Here is a 21,831-nt window from a genome sequence, read left to right on the forward strand (position 1 = left end):
TCTTCAGTTTGTACCTCGTGAAGGCAGGTGTACTGCACATGGTACGGCGCCACCTTCTCCTCTCCCTCGATCTCCACGCTGATCTGAAGGCGGACGGCACCAGACACCGCCGACTTGTCAGTTCTCTTCTCTGACAGCGAAAACAGACAGTCACAGTTTTACAGTGAAGCCAAAGCCCTGCGTCACTCAGCATGACCTGAGCTGAACCTTTTCCTTCATGAATGAGTAAAACTGCTGCAGCTTCATGTTTTGTTTTCTTCACCTGATGTAAATTAATGGGTAATTAGTAGGTTTCTGCAGAACTTGACGGCATGCTGAGGAAGGAAAGCATCTTAATGAGCTCTGTTTATACATTGTTTTGTAGTAACACGTACCCAGGTTGTACCAGACGTCCATTTCTCCACTCAGGGTTCGGACCTCGATGATGGTCTGACCCAGGAAGTCGTCCGACTCTCTCTTCAGTCGCTGCTTCACTCGCGACTTGATGTCGTCGTCCTCGTCCCACACTCGGAGTTTGATCCGGTCCGACGAATTATGGCACTCGCTGCAGAGGCAGAAGATGAATAAACATAAAAATGAAGAGAGGAAATGTCTCTAGAGCTGTCCAGTTGTTTCTGCAGCTAGATGTGTTGATATCAAGTTGACTTGTGGAGCAAAAAGTGAAGGTAGATGATCCAAACAATCTCATTTAAATCACTTAAGGATTTGACTTCAAATTACATTTAATTAGGGGTGTCTAAACTTTTGAATCAAAAGTGTTCAGAGTACTCACATACATTTGAAGATTACTTCAGTGAGGAAATGTAATAGTGATTTTCTGTGTCTCTAAAGATGAAAGGTGTTAATCAGATGAAGGTAAATCAGGATAATCATTACTGATTTCCTCACAGATATGAGAGGTTTGAACCAAATGATATCACCACCGTGGGTTTGCAGTGTGAGCGATTTTAAACAAGGGCATAACAAGCAGGACTGTTTTTCATAGCAGCCAAAAATCTGCACTCACAAGCTAAACTTTTCCTCCCAGATGGGGTTCAGGTTTCCGTAGATGGTCTTTGTTCTCTTCTTGGTTTTCCCCACCTGGATGGTGACGTACGGGTCGCTGGAGCCGGTCCGGTCCTTGGCCTGCAGACCCTGAGCGCTAACCACTGAGGGAATAACGAAAACACACCATGACTGTGGAAATTGCATAAGAAAAACAAACACCTACTCTTTCTTTTTCTCATTCACACACACACACACACACACACACACACACACACACACACACACACACACACACACACACACACACACACACACACTCTCATCAAAACAGAAGATATCACCCACACTGTTATGCAAAGACTCGTAACAGTTTTCGTGACTCACAGGCAGATGCAGGGGAAAAGCGATTAACTAAAGTCATCCAGTGCAACAAGGCAGCAAGAAAACCTTCACAGAAACACGGAGCCTTAATACGAGTTAGAAAGCAGAGAAGGTGGACCGGAAACACTGGAAATTAGATTTTATTTTTTAAGGAATGAAAATCAGAAATATTCATTCTGTGTGAGCAAAAAAATTTTTTGATACTGCTTAGACTTTTAAAAGTTCATAATTTTACGTGACAGAGCCACACAATTTATTTTAGTTTGGATAAAAGTTACGTATTTTCATGCCACACTGTGAAAATAGTTTTGCTGGTTTTTGGAAACTGAAATTCATAAATCGTCGTCTATCATGCTTGAACTTGTGACTCTAAATATTCTTGATTTCTATGTGATCTTTCCTCGATTCTTTGACTGACTGGCGGTGACTGATAACATCACATCAAAGGGAATTTTACATCAATTGTGGGAGAAAGTCCCAAATTAATTTGTGGAGATCAAAAAACATATCCTGTCAGTTAACTGTCAACTTTAAACACTTTGCAACATCAATTTAGGTCTGATTTAATTATTTAAAGAGGACATGCTCAAAAAATTTCTTTTTTTATCCTTTAAGTGTTTTTTTTAATTGCAGATGGTAAAGTCTGTTTTGTGCTTCAGCCTTGATGAGCAGGAAAAAAAAAAGGAAATCCTGTGACCATGAATTAATTTCAGGACCAGCTTTAAGGTTATCTCTGCATCTTTGGGCTCATCACTGTTGATTGGAGAGACAACCTGTGATGGGTGCCATGGCAACACCGCTGCTACGACACGCTGGGATGTGTCTGGTCGCTTTGGTAACAGCAGTCGCCTTGATGCTGGGTGAACTGGAGGTAAACATTGCCTGATGTTCGTATCTGCAGAAACCTGACATGGAGTAATATTCACACAGCCACAGGAGTTTGTGACAACAACCTCCGAGTCACTGAAACGGTTTTCATTTCTCTCAATGTATTTTCGAGAATGTGGCATGAGGCATTTTCTGCACCTCTAACTTATAGATACACTGAAGCATAACGTCGAAATCTTGCCTCAATCTCCCTGCTGGAGGTCAAAAAGCTGCTCGCTAACGATGATTAGCATTGGTTTTAGCTATAAAGTTCTCAATATATCACTCTAAATCTTAAATCTGCGAATGACAAATAAAAAAAAAGGGACGTAGTTCTTTGCTACTATTTGTCAACACTACAACAACTAAATAACAAGGTGAGGATAATGTTTTACTTAAAACCAAGGAAGAGAGAAGCAGGTCAGTTATGCTAGCTTGACTTTGACAAACTCAACATCTAGAGCTGCTGCAGAATTTGGTGTATTTCGGTTCAAGTTACAAAAAAATAAGGATATCCACACACCAGTAGAGCAGGTGTTTAAGTTAGCTAACAGAAAAATAGCTAATCTACCGCAGCATTAGCTTAGCTAATAGCATCGGTAGCTAATACCATAGGTAGCTAATCTACCACTGCAATCACTTATTAACAATCAGAAAATAATCATCAGACCTGAAAACAAAAACTAACAAACTAAATGTTCTGTTCTTTGCGTAGAAAATGTTTTTTGATGATAAATCCTGATACATTTAATGCTGTTGCTGTATGTTGCCATGGCAACGAGTCTGTGTGTGGAGTAGCCTGCACAGAGGGTGAGAAAAAGGAAATACTAGTGGTTTTGAGTTGTTCTTCAACAGTTTTTCTCTGTTATTTTTCCCTTTGCTGTGACAAACTGCACTAAACCAATAAAACCAACATTTCCAGGTCTCATTTGATTAAAAACTGGCTACGGATTGGCATGTAAAACAATCGTCTTTTCACTCCCCAGAGTTGTGTGCATGCGCCAAATCTCTGGATGTAAACAATAACATGGAACGTGCCTATGCTGAAGCCTCCTTCGTATATATCCTGATCAATTAAAACCGGTCGTCATTTCAGGGTCATGAGTGTGTCTCACATTTGGAGAAACCTACAGTAGTGCGGCTTTTACTTGAGGTATTGACTCCCGGTACAACTTTCACTAAGAGAGGGAAAACTTTGGAGTCCTGTTTGTGCTTCAGTCATACTGCACAGCAGAAACACCAGTTAAAAAGATCCATGACTTAGTCACAGACGTGGCACAGCAGAAACAGCAGCCACTGTTTATGGAAGCAGTAATGGACGCCACGTCAATGGGTCGATTTTAAAGTTGTTGAGTAATGGGAGCTGACAGGATCATCACAAGGTCATAACGAGACGAAGGAAGCTAATAAAAGGAAAGCACAACTAATACCAACAACTTTTAGTGGAGCAATTTCTGTAGAGGAGTCTGGGTGTGGAGTGAGAAGGAGATGCAATGTGACGCAAACTTCTTTCATAATTTCAGAATGTTGAGGAACAGCTTCGAGTTGGAGACTCGGCTCGAGTGGGGACCAAAACGGTAACATTTGTTACATGTTCAGCTGCTGAGGTTCGTTTTCACTTTTGCACCGAGTCAAACAAACTAAACTCTTTGAAAAACCTGTTCTCCTCCTCGCCTGTGGGGGCGCTGCACCAAGAGCCACTGGAGGAAACCACACAAAAATCTCTGAAGAAGACACTGAGCACAACTTCCTTCTACACAAAATGTAAACAAAAATGGAGTAGCATCAGACTTTAGTGGTTGTAGGATTTCTCTTTTATTAGACATTTCTCCTGCTAGCGCTAGGCTAGCACGTTTCTTTTGGCTGTATTTACCCAGAATGCCCTGCGTTGCATTCCACTTCCTGCTTTTGGAGCAGTCTGTGGTCCACTTTGCGTTCATAAATTAATTCAAACCGAACCAGAGTTCACTTCAACCGGACCGAGACCGAGGATTGCAAGCGAACCAGCGTAACCAGACTTTCTAGAGTAACGAACCAGAATTCGATTAAAGTGGACCAAACAGGTCTGGTGTGAATGCGACCTGAATGATCAATGAAATAATTGGTGGTTATCGGATAAAACGTGACATGACTATTCTGACTGCTGACACTTTGGATTAACATTAACCCTTTAAACAAAAGCTGTCATTGGTCAGATTATCATTATAACATAACATAAATATGTTATAATAATAACATTATTATTTATGTTATAAATAATAAAACTGTAGATTTTTGACTAAATAAATAATAATAAAACTGTAGATTTTTGACTAAATAACCATTAAAAACCACTTTAAGGATAAAGATTATTCTGTTATGTTTGTGTTAGTCACACAAACAACAAAATGCTATTTTTAAAAAGAGTCTCAGTAAAGAAAGCAAAACTTTGGAACAAAAGAAAATCCTTGTGTTCAATCTTTTGGCTGACTTCACAGAGATATGAGTGTTATCCACAGCCAGAGGTTCAGAAAGACATCATCCTGAAGCCACACGCCCTGCGAGGATCTGTGCTGCCACAGACGACTATGACAGCATGAAGAAAAACAAAAGCAGCCATTTTTCTATCCCCACTTAGTAAAATATTTTCTTTACTTTGATAAAAACGATCTCTGACCAAGAGGAAAACTCCTTTCAACACCATTTTAAACAAAAATTCTACAAAAAAGACTTTCTTAAATACTCTTTTGCTGTTGCAAGAAGACACACTACAGTCTTTAAGTAATATAAGGAAGTAGAATCTGCTGAGTCACCAGTTGCTATGGTGATGAAGGGAAAGGTGCCTGAACGATGAAGTAAACTATTTGAAACAAATGTTTATGTCCTTGTTTTTTCCACTCAATGAAATCTGATCACTCTATAAACATTAGACATAAATGCTGAAAAATTATCGTGATCTTCCAAATTTTCAACCTGTTTTAAAAAAAGCAAAATAAAGGAATACACTACCTATGAAATGTAGTTGCTTTTCCTCGTGAGTCACAATGTCTCCATGTATTTCTTGCAGCGTTTTTTAACGCAACAGCAGAAGTCAAAATCAAAAATGCAATAACAGCAAGCCAAAGAGAGAGTGCCGTTTAACGCTGTGAAGTTTTTTCAGACTTGCTAAATGAATAAACCATGAGTCAGCATTTTCTCGGGCGTTTAACGGCGTACCTGTGATGGTGATCTTGGCAGACCATTTGGAGGTGCCGTCCAGCACACTCTGCTTGATGCTCTTCATGTGTTGAGCATGAATCATCTTAGAAATGACAAACACTTTCCGGATCTCCTCGAAGATCTCAGGCTTGTTTCTCTCGCGGATCTTCATCCGGTCCTTCATAGCCATGATGATGTGCTGCGTCCGATCTTCTGCCCCCGTCTTTGAACTTTTCTCCGCTGCTCCTAAAGGCACAGAAACCAGTTACTTCAACACATCCTCGTACGTTAATATTACTGTCATTATGAGCCATATTTTCTCATAAGTTGTGTGGAACTCACAGTGTTCTGCTTCGTCAGCACAGGGTATGCTACTTGTCAAATTAAATTTAGATTTTACTTATTTTTTATAATCAACAAAAACTGAACATCTCTAAATCAAATTTAAATGTTCTACAAAATAATTTCTTTTAAAAAAATCTGCAACTAGGGAATGCTCTCACTTTCACTTTCAACCAAACGGCATTAGTGAATTTTCATCAGCGCAGACAAGGTGTTGGCATAAAGTCGCATGAGATTAATTATTGGGTGATTGCTGCAGGTACAGTACATAAAAAAGCAATGTCTTCCCACACTATTAAAATGTGCGGCAAGTATTCAATAGCAGGATGTGGCTTCAGATATTTAGTTTTATTCAAAATTAATGACACCTTGAAACATTTCCATATCTTTTAGTAACTCAACTTACTTTGCAGGCAGTCAGCGTTCAGCAGCTCCTGGCATTTCTCATGAACTTTGACCCCACACTCTGCGCAGCGCATGCCCTGCCGAGCGATGCCCCACAGCAGACCCTCGCACTCGTAGCAGTAGGTAGGCGTGGTGGCGGTCCACACCTCGAAATTGTGCGGCGTGGTGCAGGAGATGGGGTAGATCAGAGCCTGCAGAGTCTTCTTGTAGACGTGGTTTTTCTGTGCAAGCAGGAGGAAAGAAAAAGTGACAAACAGTTTGATCAGAAACAACAACCCTTACTTTATTGACACTAGCTGCGTTGCCACTACAAATGTGTGCAAACTTTGTTGAAAAAACACATTTTCCCAATTGCTGCGTTTTTGTTAAATAAGAAACGTAATTAAAATCACACGTGAATACATTTGGTTAAATCATTTTAAAAATGCAGTGTCATCATCCTCCAACTACTTCCTGTCTCCGTCGTCTTCCTGGTTTGCGCCAGTGGCAACCATCGGTTGTTGATCATGTGATTTGTGTGATGAAAAAATTGTTCCCATCGCAGTTTTGCAAAATAAACCAAATAACCACTTGATCCTAGTGCGAAAATGTCTTATTATTTAAAAACAAGTTTTTTTAAAAACTGGCAAACGTCCTTGGTTTATGGAAACGCATCTTACGAAATGGAGGGAAAATGTTACATGGTTTAGAATTAAAAACCTCAAAAATGTGCAATTCTTCAGATAACTCTTAACCAAACTCATGAAATCTCCCAAAAATGTGGTGAAATTTGGGGTCGTAACATGAAAATCTTCAGAAAATCTTGCATGGTGCTGTACAGTATTGTGTAAATTCCTTGGGGAAATCTTTAGGAACCACGAGTTCAGTCCAATCAGCAGGACAACTCCTTTAACCATGGAGCAAACGTGGTTGAAATCCTTATTTTCTCCTGTTATCTTCATCAAAAGCAAACAGCTGTCATTGCTCTGCATCAAAATGGCGACAAATGAAGAGAAAGAAGAGTGTTGTGCACCACTAAGGACCTCAAAAGGTGAAAGGTCAGCTGCAGAGATGAAGGTTCAATGATCCGAGAGTTTCAGTCTCCCACTGAGAAATGTGCTAATGGGAGCAGAGAATGCTGAGCACCGGCAGCAGGTGGTTGTTAGCGCCTCTGCACACACAGCAAGATGAAGACTTCTGGACAACAGCGTCACAGAAAGACGAACAGAAAGAAGACGCTTCTGTCCCGAAAAATATGGAGGACGACATCCTGCTGCTGACAGTTTTGAACTAGAAAGTCATTTGTCCTGAGAAGAAAAGGTTAAAATCCACCATGAGTTATGGATGGTGTCAATAGTTAAGATCCCTGATGAAATTAAGGTGTTTGGACGCGTCTTATCCCAGAGGACTGGCTGTTTTCTCCCTGACTGATCAGAAACCTGCTGAATAAAGAGCAGAAAAATCCACAGAAATCTGATGATTATCTCTGGCTTTTCCAGCTGTGTTTCCATTAAAATTGTTATGCAAATTTTAAAGGTTTTATGCTTCCCTGAACAAGTTAGGATAGGTTTATGGTTTGTCCAAAACATGTTTGTTACATTTTTTCCACAAAATCATTCTTAGATAATAAGATTTTAGTTTGATCTTTTCAGAATGAACTACGTTAGGGCCTCCTGTCACTTTAAATCCAACAAGCTGCTGCTGGCCACGCCCCCAACTCAACGTTTACACTCGCATGTGAAAATGGTTGCAAACAGAAGTGCAATAAGACAACTGTACATGTTTGAAAAGCAGAAGTGGAGCCTCCTGCACAACCAACAAGAAAGCAGCAAGTAGTATGTAGATGGCAAGTCAACAGCAAAAAACTTGGTTTTACCGCAGTATGCGGTGACCAAACGCTGCCAAGTAACAGGCTGAACCTGTTAGAGTTTCATGCCTCTGGAAAGGTACAATGGATGGGAAAATTTATTGCATCAGATCTTATTTAGTAAATTTATTTCCATCTTCCCTTTGGCAAATTAACTCTTTTCTTGAAAAACCACTTGAAGGAAGCATGAAACCTTTATCATGAAATTCAGAAAGTTAATTTAAACTAAGAGAGTTAAACTCTGGGTTTTCTGTCCCATATTTTGTTCTTCTCAGCTGATTTCCTTATTTTTGCTCACCATGAACAGGATTAATTATTTACTGAAATGAAGATTTGAAACTAAGGTTATTAAAGTAAGAAAAAGTCTATATTTACCATTAACAAGGACTAGAGGATGAAAAGATGCTCTTTTATCTCATTTTTATTCCCAGTATTCCCAGTTTCACTTTGCAACTCTTCTCCACTAGATTGTTTTCTCCTACATGCCGTAGAGTAACCTACTTTGTGCACCTGAATTATTAATGTTTCTTCCAATGTAAAATGTAATCATCATTATAAATTGACAAATTACAGCGCTGTCAGCACAAAGCAAACCATGGAGGCACACTTCGGATCCATAACGCTGACTCAGCAAAACTGAATTCTCACAATCATTTCCAACAAATGATGAACAGCTTGGTTACAGGAGACACAGACATAATGAAAAACTGAGCAGAAACTAATCACACAGCGTTTAAACGAGATAAATAAGATAAACTACTCACAAGCTCTTCATCTTTTAGGGAGGTCCGAGTGGCCAGAGTGTAGTTCAGTCTGGCCTTGCTGGACTGAATCATGGACTGGAAACAAGAGAAAAGTGAGAAATCAGAAATTTACAGCGACACACAGTCAAACACTGTCAAGATTAAAGTAATTATTTGAAGAAAATCTTGTTTTGATGATTGATTCTTTTAAGTTTGAAGGTGAAATTGCAAAAACATACAATAGACCATTTCCTTTTTGTCTTCCAGTTTTTCCTTTAACAAAAACATTTCAGGGTTTATTCAGGTTCCACAAACTTTAAGACTTTTTAAGACCTTTTTGAATAACATTTAAGACCTATAATCATGGCAAAGACATACAAGAGAAATGCAGAGGATCAAAACTGTGAAATTTTTGGTGTCTTTTCTCATATAATCAAAATGGCGTATAGCACTCCAGCTAACTGGCAATGTAGCTATATGCTAGCTGCTAATAACTTCTTTGTCATTAGAAAGTCACTAATAAGCTAGATAGCTTTTTAACTGTTGGTTAGGTAGTTAGGTACCTAGCAAGCAAGTATTAGCATCTTTTTAAGACGCATGATTAACATATTTAAGGCCAACTTGCATTTCCTTTAATGAATTTAAGACTTATTAAGGCCAGAAGTTTAGATGAATGAATGTAAGATTTTCTAGGGATGTGTGGACAACCTGCATTTTCTTCCCTAAAATGTTTGACACAGTTCTCAAGGTTTTCCCTACAATTTAAAAATAGGACTAATTAAGTAAAACATCTAAATGAGCTAGCAAACTTTAACAGGTGCAAACGAATAAAAATATTACAGGAGTCGTATTACTTAGGTTAATATTCGTTAACCTTTTGATGTGCAGTGGGTTTGGAGCGGATCTTAGGAACTTTTCTTTATAAATCTTTAAGCAACATGAATGAAAGCTCAAAAGCAGTTTTTGATGCTGCAACGACTCTTTGATGCTGCGTCACACCTGTGAAACGCCTCAGACATTTTAAACCCAACAGCACAAGCTGTCAGAAACCATTAAAACAAGCTGCCTCATGGGTTCGTAATGCATTTCTTCTACTGGAATAAACATATTATACAATAATGAAGCAGAATCAATAGGTGGAGAGACTTAAGTTGAGGTTAAACGTGTCATTTTCTATTTTAACAGTTGTGAATACACCACGGAGATAACTGTATTTTACTGCTGTAACATAATCTAAAACAGAAAAAATGCTAAGTCCAACTTTTAAACTCAAATGCCTTGTTTTTAAATTAATTTAAGACATTTTAAGGCCCAAATTTTATACATAACCTTCCAGTATAAGCCCCTTCTTTTATCTTTTTCCTACAATTTTCAGAAAGTCAAATATGTAATAGCATTCGGTTTTGTGCTACTGATGTTAATTAAAACATTTACATGTAAAACAAGCAGAGGGCCTTTTGCTTTTCTGTCAGTCCAGTTCAGTTTGAGAACACAAGAAAAACAACAACCTTACAGCTGATTTTATTTTGTGTTTGCTTATGGGTCTGCATGCTGGTACAAAATACGATTTCACCACTAGCAGACTGAATTTCAAACCAAACCCATCAAACCTGCAGACTAAAGCAAATACAATCTCACTGGTCTTTTACTCACCATGGCCTGAGCGGTGACAATCACAGAGAGGGAACGTGAGCAAAGAGAGGAAGGACAGAGAGCATAGAGTCAGATCCTTATATGCGTTAGACTTGACAATTATTTTATTCACTTTTGATTTCAAACACAAAATATCAGCCTGAATATTTTTTTTCATCTGTATGAAAAAAGAAACAAACAAACAATCTCCACAAACATTAATTTATAGTGAGCAGACATTCGACTTCCATGATGTCTAATAAATCCTGACACTGTTAATGTGAAAGTGCATTTTTTATTAATTTTTCCTGTATCTTCTCTAAAAGGATCAATCTCTTTACTTGGCTGCATTATTTTAAGTGTGTAAATGTCAAAACATATTGACTCAGCATAACATTCATTCTGCAAAGCCTGTATTTGTGCTATATGGCTCCCTAATTAGAGAAACCTGCTACATATTAGACGCTGTTGTCATCCACTTACATTGACTAAGGTCACTAAAAAAAGTGTTTTATGAAATTAAACATCGATCTCATGCATGAGTGGAGGTATAGTTTGCAGATATTTACAGTTGGTTGCTAAGAAACCTTCTTCTTACTTTGCACCACTTGGTGAGGGTATAAACACCCCAACAGGAATCATTGTTTCATTGTGACAAAATGACTACTTGATTGGTGTTAAAATAAAAATATAAAATAATAAAAATGTCCTTGTTTTATTTTAATACAGGAATTGCTTGGTTCATGTAAGAAGATAATTTTCTGGTCCTTTTTTACAAATTTACATCTTCTCACTTAATGTTGAAATAAATTATTCTCTTTGATGGCTTCGTGAAAAACAAGCCACAGTATAAATAATTTAATTTAGATTCAATATCAAGATGTTTCACCAGTAATACAAAAACTAAAATTAACTTCAAGTTGTTTACCAGAAAGAGGTTGAAAACATGTTGTTGTCTCTCTTTTTCAACAGTAATTTTTCTTTGCTTAGTACATCTCCAAATATAAATTTAATCAGTGGAGTTTTGACTTAGTGCAGTGAATTTCAAAACTGTCAAAGGAAGCTATAAAAAGCATTGATGGGGTAACTCACCAGTTCACTAACAAGAGGGATAGGCCTCTTCTTGCGGAGGTCTGGCATGCTGTCGATGCCAAATGGTGTGTTTGCCCTTCAGCGGATAAATAAATAACAGAAAAAATACATAAAAACAGAATAAACTTTGTACCGTTCACTAAAGCAAGCACACATAAAGCTTTACAGACCCTGGCTTGGCCCACGGCTGCTTGCTGGGGTCACCGTCTTGCGTTTGGCTCTGAAATAGGAGGTCATAGGTCATGCATTAATTAAGTTAAAAGCGAAAGTTTGATTGAAGGAGAAAGGAGCATGCAAATGCAAAAGTTTAAAATAAAAAGGAAAGTGAATAGAAAATAACAAGAGGGAAATGCTGAGACTAAAGTGTGTTGGTTGAGTTTCAGTTCTGCATGCCAAACACCTTTCAATCAATCATTTTTATTGATTTGTGAATATTTACATTGAGGGAGTTGATAAAAATAAGATTTCTATAGAGTATCCTATTATGGACAACATTGTGTCCATCAATGCTACTTTTAAAAATCAAGTAGGTATAATTATGGGCTTTACAGGATCAGCATAAACATAGCCACAGCAGAAAATGAACCACAGAACAAGAAGATAATGTTAAGACGGTTGGTTTTAAGGTGACCTGATCTCCATCTTGACTTCCATCTGTAAAACAGCGAGACAGAAACACACAGAAGAGACAAAAACGGTCATTGACCGGCTTGATTCATTGTGTAAAAACAACAGCGTTACAGTTTAAAAGCGACACCAACACTGAGTTTTCCGACAGATGGGGTCTGAGGTCATAAATGTTTCATTAATTCATCATGAAAATGACTCCTAATAATTTCCTCGATCCCCGGTCTTTAATGTCCGACTTGCTTTCTGAGGAGATAATTAATGTTTTCTAATTCTGCAAATGGATTGTGCTGACGCCTTGGAGAGGAGCGAGGGAGTCCTGAGTGTCAGCTGATGCATTACTCACAAGTGGGTAGAAATTATCATTCCAGAATAGACCACGGTGCAATAAAATACCCCGGGGAACTTTAGATAAAAAGCAATAGCTGCCAATCTCTAAATGGGTACCAGAGCCCTTTATCTGGGAAAATCACACTAACAGAAATGATCAAAGACCTGGTGTCAAAAAAGGTCAATCAATGACCTATCAGAGCCGCAGACAGATAGCATTATATACATGTACAGCACTGTTCAAAAAGTTTTAAAATGACCCTATTTTCTTTGTTTTTCACCTCCTAATAGAAAAAGTTTCTGGTAATCGTTTAAAGTGGCTTTGATCGATAGATTGCTAAGCTTCAGTCCATTCCTGACCCTTTTCAGAGATTTCTCTTTATTGTTAAAGCCAATTAACCCCGACCTAAGAGGCATCCAGGCTTTAAAATGCTTCTATAGATAAACCTATTTTTGTAAGAAGTAACTCTCAGCTACAGTTTAAATGTGGTAGATAGTTTCATCTGTCCTTCACTTGACCAGTGGACAAGATTCTGTCCTGATGGGGCGTAAAAACTGAAGATGAAATGTAAACAGGCAATCAAAAACTTTAAAAGATTAAACAAAACCACAAAAAATATTGCTAAAGAGTTGTAAACTCCTGCTGTAGGTCATATGACTGAGACACCGAGATGCTAAAGATCACGGAGTGGTGGGGCAATTTCACACTTTCCTAGTTTCCCTGGTTAAAAAAACTTACTATAAAGAGGGTAAATACAGCTCAGTTGTTAGCAATCAAAAAGACAGGATGACCAGAGGTTGAAACAATGGCTACCTTGGTCCATTTCCTCCTGGGAGAAGGTGGACATGGTCATACTGACAAGGTTGCGTCTGGTCTCCCTCTTCTCCCGTAGAATCTGCTGAAAACTCCTCAGACACTTCAACTTGCGTTCATCAATCTGGGTAACTTCTGCTGATGACTCTGCTGCGTCTCGCTCTGGTTTGACCTCTGAGCCTCCAGAAATGTCAGCTGCAGGCTGCTGTGGTTCCTCCAGTGCTGCAGGTTCATCAGCCTGGATTGAGGCTGGAAAGGACTCTGCAGTGATGTACAGGGAAAGCCGATCCTTATCACTAACATCTGATGGGCCTTTCGAAATCTTTTCACCTAAGCTATCTCCAGGTAGGTCTGTAAGGCCTTTGACTAATGAATCAGGATCTACAGATGGTTCTTCAAAACTTGGTGGGATCTTGTTCCAATAAGGAGGACTTTGGCAAGTCTTTAAGGGCTCCAGTGAAAGGCTTTCGCTGGTTTTCACATCTAAAGGCTCCACTGAAAAGTTATTAGTCTTTTGAGTAGTACTATTTTTGGACAGAATATCAAAAGCATGAGCAGAAGTAACATCTTCATGGAATTGGTAAGAAGTCTGTTCCAAATATTCCTCGTAGGACCTGTTTAAAGGACACTCATCAGAAGGCATTGATAGTTCAAAGTCTCCAGGATTTACCTCAACAGGTCCTTCAAGTTTGCGTAGTGCACCCCGCAAAGCAGACCTGAAATCAAGAACAGCTCGCCCCAAGCGTTTGACGGTTAAACCTCCAGCTGGGACATCTGCAGTACCGGAATCAGAGAGTCGGTTTTCCCAGCTTCGACTGCTGTAAGGTCTTACAACGCTGTCTCCAGAGGCACCTGAGAGTCCCTCTGTCCAGGTCATAGCAGAAGTCTCTTCGTAGCTTAAATAGGCTTCGGTCTCACTGTTTGTTGTGAAGGTCAGCTCATTTGTTTGATCAAACTCAAATTCCTCTGCTTCACCATCATGCACCTCAATCGAATGGTAACCTGAACTTTGGGGGTAGGACAAATCAGTAGAATATTCATACCCAATGGACGAGCTTCCAATGCTGTTAGCAGCTGGATCGTGACTCCTGGGCTGACTCTGAGGCCGTCTCAACCGTGACTGCCGTTCCTTCCTGCTTGAAGTGCTGGCAGGTGAATTGTAATGCTTTCCAGAGCTAACAGAGAGAGGATCTGAGCTTCCTGTGGATGACTGTAAAGATGAGCCATATCCTCCTGCTCTTCTGTAGTGACCCCAGTGTCCAGCTCCTTCACAGTAGTGAGAACTCTTTCTGGAATTGTCCTCTACAGCCCTATCCCTGAGGTAAATGCTATCCTTATGCCACTTTGACTCCCTACTGTGTGGGGGTATAGTGTTAGCCCATTCTCTCTCATCACCAGCTCTGTGCTCCTTTCTTTCAAGACTAGATAACTGCCCTGGTAAGTCATACTCAGACTTTGAACTATGGCCAGAAGACAAAGAGCTTGTGCTGGGAAAATCTTGGCAGTTTCCATGGTCAAGCAAGCTTAAGCTAAGATTTCTTGCTGTTGCACCTTCTGGTATATCTGAACTATGATCAGAAGTATCGTCGGCGTCCTCCAGTTCCTGATGATCAGCTGTTGAAACAATTTGCGACACCTTAGGCCCTTCTGGCCTTGCTGGCAGTTGGACCCCATGTATACTATGGTGCTCATAACCTGGCTGAACACAGTCCAGATCTGACTTTGCTACTGGGCTCCCTAAGCTACCATAAGCACTGACTGGCCGCCTACGTGTGGCTGATCCATCTTTGCTTCCTGACCATGTACTTGTACCGCCTTTGTTGCTAGAACGAATGCCTTCGATTTCCAATAAAACAGCATCTACACATGAGGATACCTCCTCAACTGAGCCCCGCACTGAGCTCAGGTAATCCCTGAGGTCTGAGATTTCCTCTTGGATCTTGTTGATGCCCCTTAGCTCCTTCAGAATATGGTCAATGATGGCACTTGACGTCTCTTCTCTATCTTCATCATCTTCCAGAAGTGTGTTTGGTAAAGCTCTGTTGAAGTTGTAGTCCAAACAGTCACCAGCAGAATATGGTCTTTTGGGCCGAATGCGAGGGGAAGTAAATTCTCGTGTTCCTGATGCAAACTTTGTCCCGTTCATGTCTGGGCTGACTGGACTGTAAAGTGGGATTGGTTGGATGTCCTCTGGAGGTTCCCGGAGTCCACTCTCGAAGGATATACGTTTTTGGCTTCCTTGGGATCTGGAGCTTTTATGTTGTAAAGTGCAAGGTATTCTAATGCAACCCTCTCTGTTCAGCTCCACTTCTCCCACGCATGGAGGCCCTGATACCACCGCATGTCGTTTGATGATTGAAGCTTTTGGGGGGAAGGCTTCAGCCCTCGGGGTAACCTTCGGATACATGCTTTGGAGCTCTTTTGGACTGTCAGGTGCCTCCGCCTCCTCTTCCTCCTGATTAGTGCCCGGATAATAGAGGTGGGATTCGGGGACATGGTGGTCTGCAGACCCTTGCAAAAGACGATGAATTTTGCCACGGATAACCAGTGCTACTTTGGGATTTGGAGCTCTCTTTTTAGGTGGGTGAGTTTTGGATTTTGCCCCACCTTTAGGAGAAACTCCTGCTCCATGTTGTCCATTGAAGCGATTTCTGGAGAACATTTTCTCATGAAAGCAAATTATATTCACCTAGTCTCCCACATTGTTGGTGGGAGATGTAGTCAAAGTTCTTGCAGTACCATAGTTCAATATTAAAATGTTTCCAAATAGCTAAAAACCAAATGTCAGCAGTCCATAGCTATAGAGAAAAGAGAGAGAGAATAAAACATTATCCAGGTCACTTTATTACTTTGACAACACCTGAGGTTTAAATTGCTTGTTTAAATTGCTCTTGGAATTTATTTATCAAGTAAATAAATTCCAACTAAGATGTAATTTGTCAAGCTAATAAGTTTAAAAAGCATTCAAAGTACTGAAAAAATGCAGATATTTTGCAGCTTTTACTTGGGTTTGTCCATTTGTTTTGTGTTTTATTTACAACACATTTCCCATCTTTGCCATAAAAACAAAAAGCTACTTCCTAATATATTGATGTAGGTTTTAATGAGTAACTGGCCCTGCTCTCCTTTTGCTTCAATGCTTGGGTTGTTAACACATACCATAGTCTGAGTTGTTGTGGTCTCATGTCTCAAAGTGTAAATGTTTGTAAAACCATCCAGAGAGAAAATCAAGTAAAGGTTGGAAAGACAAAAACGATCCTTGATTTGTAACTCTGATAGTTTTGTGTTCAGGACTGAATAAGCCTTCAGGATGAGCGATGAAATCCCCGGTTACCTTCCATTTAAGCACTAAGGATTGTACTTTAACGTTAAATAACATTACAACATGTAAAGGTCGGGCTATAAACCATCTCCAGGTTGAATCGACCTCTTAGAGCTCAGTGACCACAACAGAGCAGATGGGCCAAGATTAATTAAACCTAAAAGCAAAATTCATTGGATGAACATTTAAGGCTTTATGTTCGAGGGGAATTAGTTTTGGTCGGGCATGTTCCTGTATCCTCAGATGTAACAAAGAACCCATTGCTGTTCAATTAAAATTGAAAACATTCTTGGATGAACAATGAATTGTAAACTGAAGAATGTAAAACTGCTCCAGGTTATCTGGACAGAACCTGGATTCCCACGTGTTTATCCTCAGATTTCTACCTCATAGGCTTATGCAGATATTCAGTCACAGACGCCAAAACGATCAAACCTTAAAGTTAAAACACCTGATAGAAAAACTAAAACAGAAACTACTGATTTATCAGAGAGTTTGAGGTTTATGATCATCAAATCTTAAATACTCATTCATTTTTAATTTATTTCAATAAGCTTCAATGAGTTTGTATCACCAGGTCTGTAATAAATCAATTAATCACATGATAAATTAAAATAAGTTTTTTTTTTATTTGCATGGTTTATTGTTTTTCTCTTTTTCTCGCTCTTTCTACCAAAAACTGGATTTTAAAAGTCTTCAGTCTGCTGTTTTGGTCTCAACCATTTATCGCATTAACTTCTGGGATAAATAAACTTCTATTTATAATATACTATTTTAAATATCACTGCGTAAAAAAAGTATCTTCTAACATCAGTAAGTAAATAATATATTTAGGCAATGTGAAGATTTATACAGATTTATACATATTCCAAAGTTCCCAAATAAATGAACATTTATGGAGAAACGATGGTTTTCTGAGCCTGATCTCTCACACAGCAGGGAGCCGTCTGCTGGAGCTTCAGGTTGATTTGGAAAAGCTAACTGCGTTAGCGATCCAAATGTATCAGACAAGCATCGAAGTCTGAAATTTATCCATGGCCAGTATGATCCAGCCTCCACCTTCAAGAGCAAACTCAGTTAAATCAGACATTCTCTGATAAACTGACCACTTCAAGTCTCTAAAACTCTACAGAAACGCAAAAGTATGGAAAAATATCTTTAATATTTAGGAAATGATTCATAAAATGGAGCTAGAAAAACAAGAATAGAGCAGCTCAGTGGACGGACCGGAGTGATTTATTGATCTAAACAACTTTAAATCAACTTTGAAAGACGCTCAGCTCCATGAAACACATTTACTCCGAGTTCTGTGAGCAATGAATCACAAACAAATGGGTCGGTAATTCCAACCATTTCAAACCCAGAAGGCATGAAAATGAGAAATCTCTCACACAACAGGTCCCAAATTACAGCTCAACTTTTATGTATCAGCTGTAAAATGCCATCGTCTTCTCGGTTGTATGTTTATTTTTTCTGATGAACTTTGTACCCGAAAACCAAACTACAGGTTTAAATTCCACTTTTATCTAAAAATAGAGAAATTGAAATTTAAACTTTTGAGGTTTTTATTAAATAATTCGATTTTTTTCTAGCAATTTTCAATTTTTCAAATTCAAAAATGTTTGAGATTACTCTCAAATTTTTAAGTTTTTGGGTCAAGAGTTAACTTTTTTCTCTCTATAATGGCACAAAAACGCCATCGTGGTCATGAGACGATATTAACAGATAAAAGGTTTTCAGACATTAAACAACCTTTTCAATCGGCATTTTATTTACTTTTTAACGTTGATGGAGTTAATGTTAAATAAATGAGATGGGTTTATAAGTGTTTTAATCCGTACTGACCAATCAAAGCAGTGATCGGTGGCAACTAGAGGTTAATACTGGCATTCACTTATTACTACGAGGAATAAGGAAACGTAATAAACCGTCTAAAGAACGGGTGTTTAGACACAAACAGAGGCTCTAATAACCAGAACAGTTTATTCTGAAAGGGAGAATAAAACAACTATGTTAGAGTGAGATTAGCTGTTATAATATTTCCCAGCTTAAACGGCCGTAACAAAAGCACTTGTAGAGTCTACTCCAACTATCCGCCTCTTCACCATGGAAACTGCAGCTCAGCCTGGTGGGCTCAACAGAGCTAAGAGCTCTTCATTAGACCAATAAGACTTAAAAAAATCAAGCAGGTGTAATTAAAAATAATGACCAAGGCTTCAAAATGAAGCTTTGTGTGGTGGAACATCTTGTTCCTGATTACTGTTAGCCGCTCCTGTTGGTCACAGTAGATTGAACTGTATCCAGTGCTGCCTCAAAAACCAGAAATTAGCCTGAATAAATTTTAAATTATGTCCTGAACTCTTTCAATTTGGATAATCAAAGGGTAAACGATCCTTTCTCTTTCTGAAAATAGGCTCAACAATCATTTTGTGTCAGAATCAGTGACTTTTTCCCATTTTTATCCCCTGCTGCGTCTGGTGGGGAGCAGCTGGTTGATGGCAGGTTAGGAAGCTGCATCATCGCCATCTAAGCCCGGCTGATTAGTGAGCTCCAGGGAGAACGGGCCGACGCTCTGCCCAGGTGCCAAGGCCTTTATCCACACCAGAAACCCTCCGACCCCATTAATATAGGAAAACCTACAAGTTAGGGATGCAAGTTATCGATTATGAGGTCATCTAAAGTTGATAAGTGAACATTTTCTGCAAAGCCTCTTGTTTCAAGATGGCCGACCGCCTTTTCATAACATAAATGGATACATTTTTCATATTGTGTCGAATAAAATAAAAAATCATAAAATTTTGACATTATTTTGTGTGAGCCATATTAAATAGTGACTGAATAAACTGAAAGTTTTGGTTTTCTTGCATTATTAAACTTAGACATATTTATAAAACATAAACAGGAACCTACGAAGGCGTATTAGGACGCCAGAAAACTAAATAAAAATAAAAAAAGTACATCTCTGAGCTTGAAAGGTTAGAAATTTGCTAGAAATTTTTTTTTAATTTTGAAAAAAAGAAAAAAAAAATCAAAATTCTGAGATTTCTGAATTTGAACAGTCGAAAATTTTGTACTTTTAGAAATTTTCCAAGTTTTTGAAATTTTTGACTTTTGAATCTTAGCAATAAAAGAAAGTCTAAACCAGACGTTTCTAGTTAGTCGACTGCACAGTTGGGTAATAACTAGTTACATTTACCTGAGTAACTTTTTTGAAGAAAATAAATCTTAGAAGTATTTTTACTACGCTGTTTTTTGGCTTCAGTAATTTTATTATGAAGTATTTCTTCTCTTACTTGAGTAAAATTTCTGGATTTTCTTCCCACTGAATGAAAAACAAAAATGTTTTAACCAGGACTTCACCAGACACACACAGCTGCAGTTTTTGGTAAAGTTTATAAGTTTTTTATTGAAAGAAACTAATTTGGAAAAATTTCTTTTGTTGTTTTTTTGTTACTGATATGAATTATTTTCATTTTGGTTCTTAAAATACCAGAATTTCCACTTTACTTCACATTTTCGTTTGTCTGAAGATGTAATTTATAAATATTAAATGATCGATAATTTAATGAGCAGACTTTTTTCCAAATGCTTTTTTACTCTTACCCGACTAATTTCTTTAACACTTTTTTTTAACTTTTCACTTTAACTTGAGTAAAAATGATAAAGTAGTGATATTGTTACTTGAGTAAAGCTCCTGGGTTCTCTGCCCGCCTCTGATCGATTGGAACAAATTTTAATCTAATAAACAACGAATCGACATTGAATTAGCATCGCTAATACAATTAGAAAGCATATGTCCTTCATATTATTCAGCTCAGTGCATTTTTCCTTTTTATTTACATCTTCTTCTTGGCAACAATCCCAAAATAATTTCAAGTTGGACTGGACCCAAATGGAGGTGCTTATACTGGGGGAGATGTTCCAAGTGTCTGCTCTGGTGCCAAGGCTCATCTCGGAGATTTGCTCCTCCGTCTTGTTGAGAACAGAGCAACGCAGCTCCTATGCATTCATGCTGCAGAATAAAAGCAGGGAGGGAGGAGTGGGATGTCGGCTTGTTTGGCCGTTTTCCAAATAAGCATCTTTAACTTGCTGGAATGAGCACTTCCCAAATTACAGTGGATCAGGTCGATTACTCCCCGTTCTCGTAACCCGCCTATTAATAAAACCCTGTTGCACTAGAAAAGGAAAACTAAATTATCGCCTCATGTTTTAAATCTTCTGATTTCAGAACATCTTTCCTTTTCACAAGTGGAAGTGTTATAACTTTCCCATGACCGGGAAGCTTCATAGTTTATGATTTGATCCGTGCAGCAATAAATTCTTGGCGATTTAAGATTTAAATAAAGGTATAAAAGTTGAAGTGGGTTGGAAGAATTAAGTGAGAAGCTTAATGAAAGCTTGTTTGGCTGCAAGCCTGGAAGACACTGAAGGACAGAGAAAATGTTTGATTAAAACTGCAGGTCAAGCTTTTAGAAAAATCACAAATCTGCCAACAATCCTTGGTAGACGTGATGTGTTTGTTGTTTTTGGTTCGACAATCCCATTATGAGTAAAAGGCAGTTATTATTAATAAACTGAGTTCACAGAGTGAAGGTCGTTCTTACAGATTCTGCTGCAGTCCGCCTCAATATTTGGTTTTCAGCTAATGGATAAAAGCTTTGCAGACCTTTATTCAGGTCTGACTACAAGTTGTTTCTCATCCACTAACAGCATTTCTGATCATGCAGTCACTGGAAACAGTGAGTCACATGGCAGCAACTTAAAGCATCTGGAAGAAACAAAGACGACTTCTTGGAATTTAAACTGAGATTAAAAATGGAGAAATATTTCAGATTATGAAAAGACAAACCACTTTTTGAGGCACTAGCTACAGCTGAAACCAGATATTTATATAAACTGGATAAAAAGACTTTTAAAGTTATGTCAGACCAAATTGTTTTGTTTTAGGTTAGTTTGAATTACCAACATTGTTTATATTTGATAAATGTCAGGAAACAGAACATTTTTTAGCAACGTTTTTATAACAGAAATTCAGCAGTTCAAACATTTGGTCAGTTTGGGTATAATAGTCTTTAAACTGTTTGAACCACAAAGAGTATAAAGGACAACAACATCAACATTTTGGCCATCACAAAGCCCCAATCTGAGAGGCATGTCCGAGGGTGGTGGGCTGCAAAATACACTCCAGTTCCACCAGTTCTGCCAGGAAAAACGGACCAGAACTCCAGCAAACTACTGTGAGAAACCTGTGGAAGGAAACCCTGAC

The 21,831-nt window shown here is 38.6% G+C and overlaps 1 protein-coding gene across 1 annotated transcript in view; it reads right to left on the minus strand.

The window, feature by feature from the left end:
- LOC106947472 (uncharacterized) overlaps positions 1-21,831 on the minus strand; it is a 146,982-nt gene that overhangs the window by 36,887 nt on the left and 88,264 nt on the right. The window contains exons 13-21 of the mRNA XM_015032488.1: positions 11,643-11,692; positions 11,473-11,548; positions 10,402-10,407; positions 8,770-8,844; positions 6,161-6,380; positions 5,431-5,658; positions 1,007-1,148; positions 375-544; positions 15-130 (exon numbers count right to left, since the gene is read on the minus strand). Coding sequence (XP_014887974.1) covers positions 15-130; positions 375-544; positions 1,007-1,148; positions 5,431-5,658; positions 6,161-6,380; positions 8,770-8,844; positions 10,402-10,407; positions 11,473-11,548; positions 11,643-11,692 — 1,083 coding nt within the window. The remainder of the gene's footprint in view (positions 1-14; positions 131-374; positions 545-1,006; positions 1,149-5,430; positions 5,659-6,160; positions 6,381-8,769; positions 8,845-10,401; positions 10,408-11,472; positions 11,549-11,642; positions 11,693-21,831) is intronic.

Source organism: Poecilia latipinna, unplaced genomic scaffold (genome assembly GCF_001443285.1).
Source record: "Poecilia latipinna isolate Pla-1442-1.1 unplaced genomic scaffold, P_latipinna-1.0 Scaffold243, whole genome shotgun sequence".
NCBI lineage: Eukaryota > Metazoa > Chordata > Actinopteri > Cyprinodontiformes > Poeciliidae > Poecilia > Poecilia latipinna.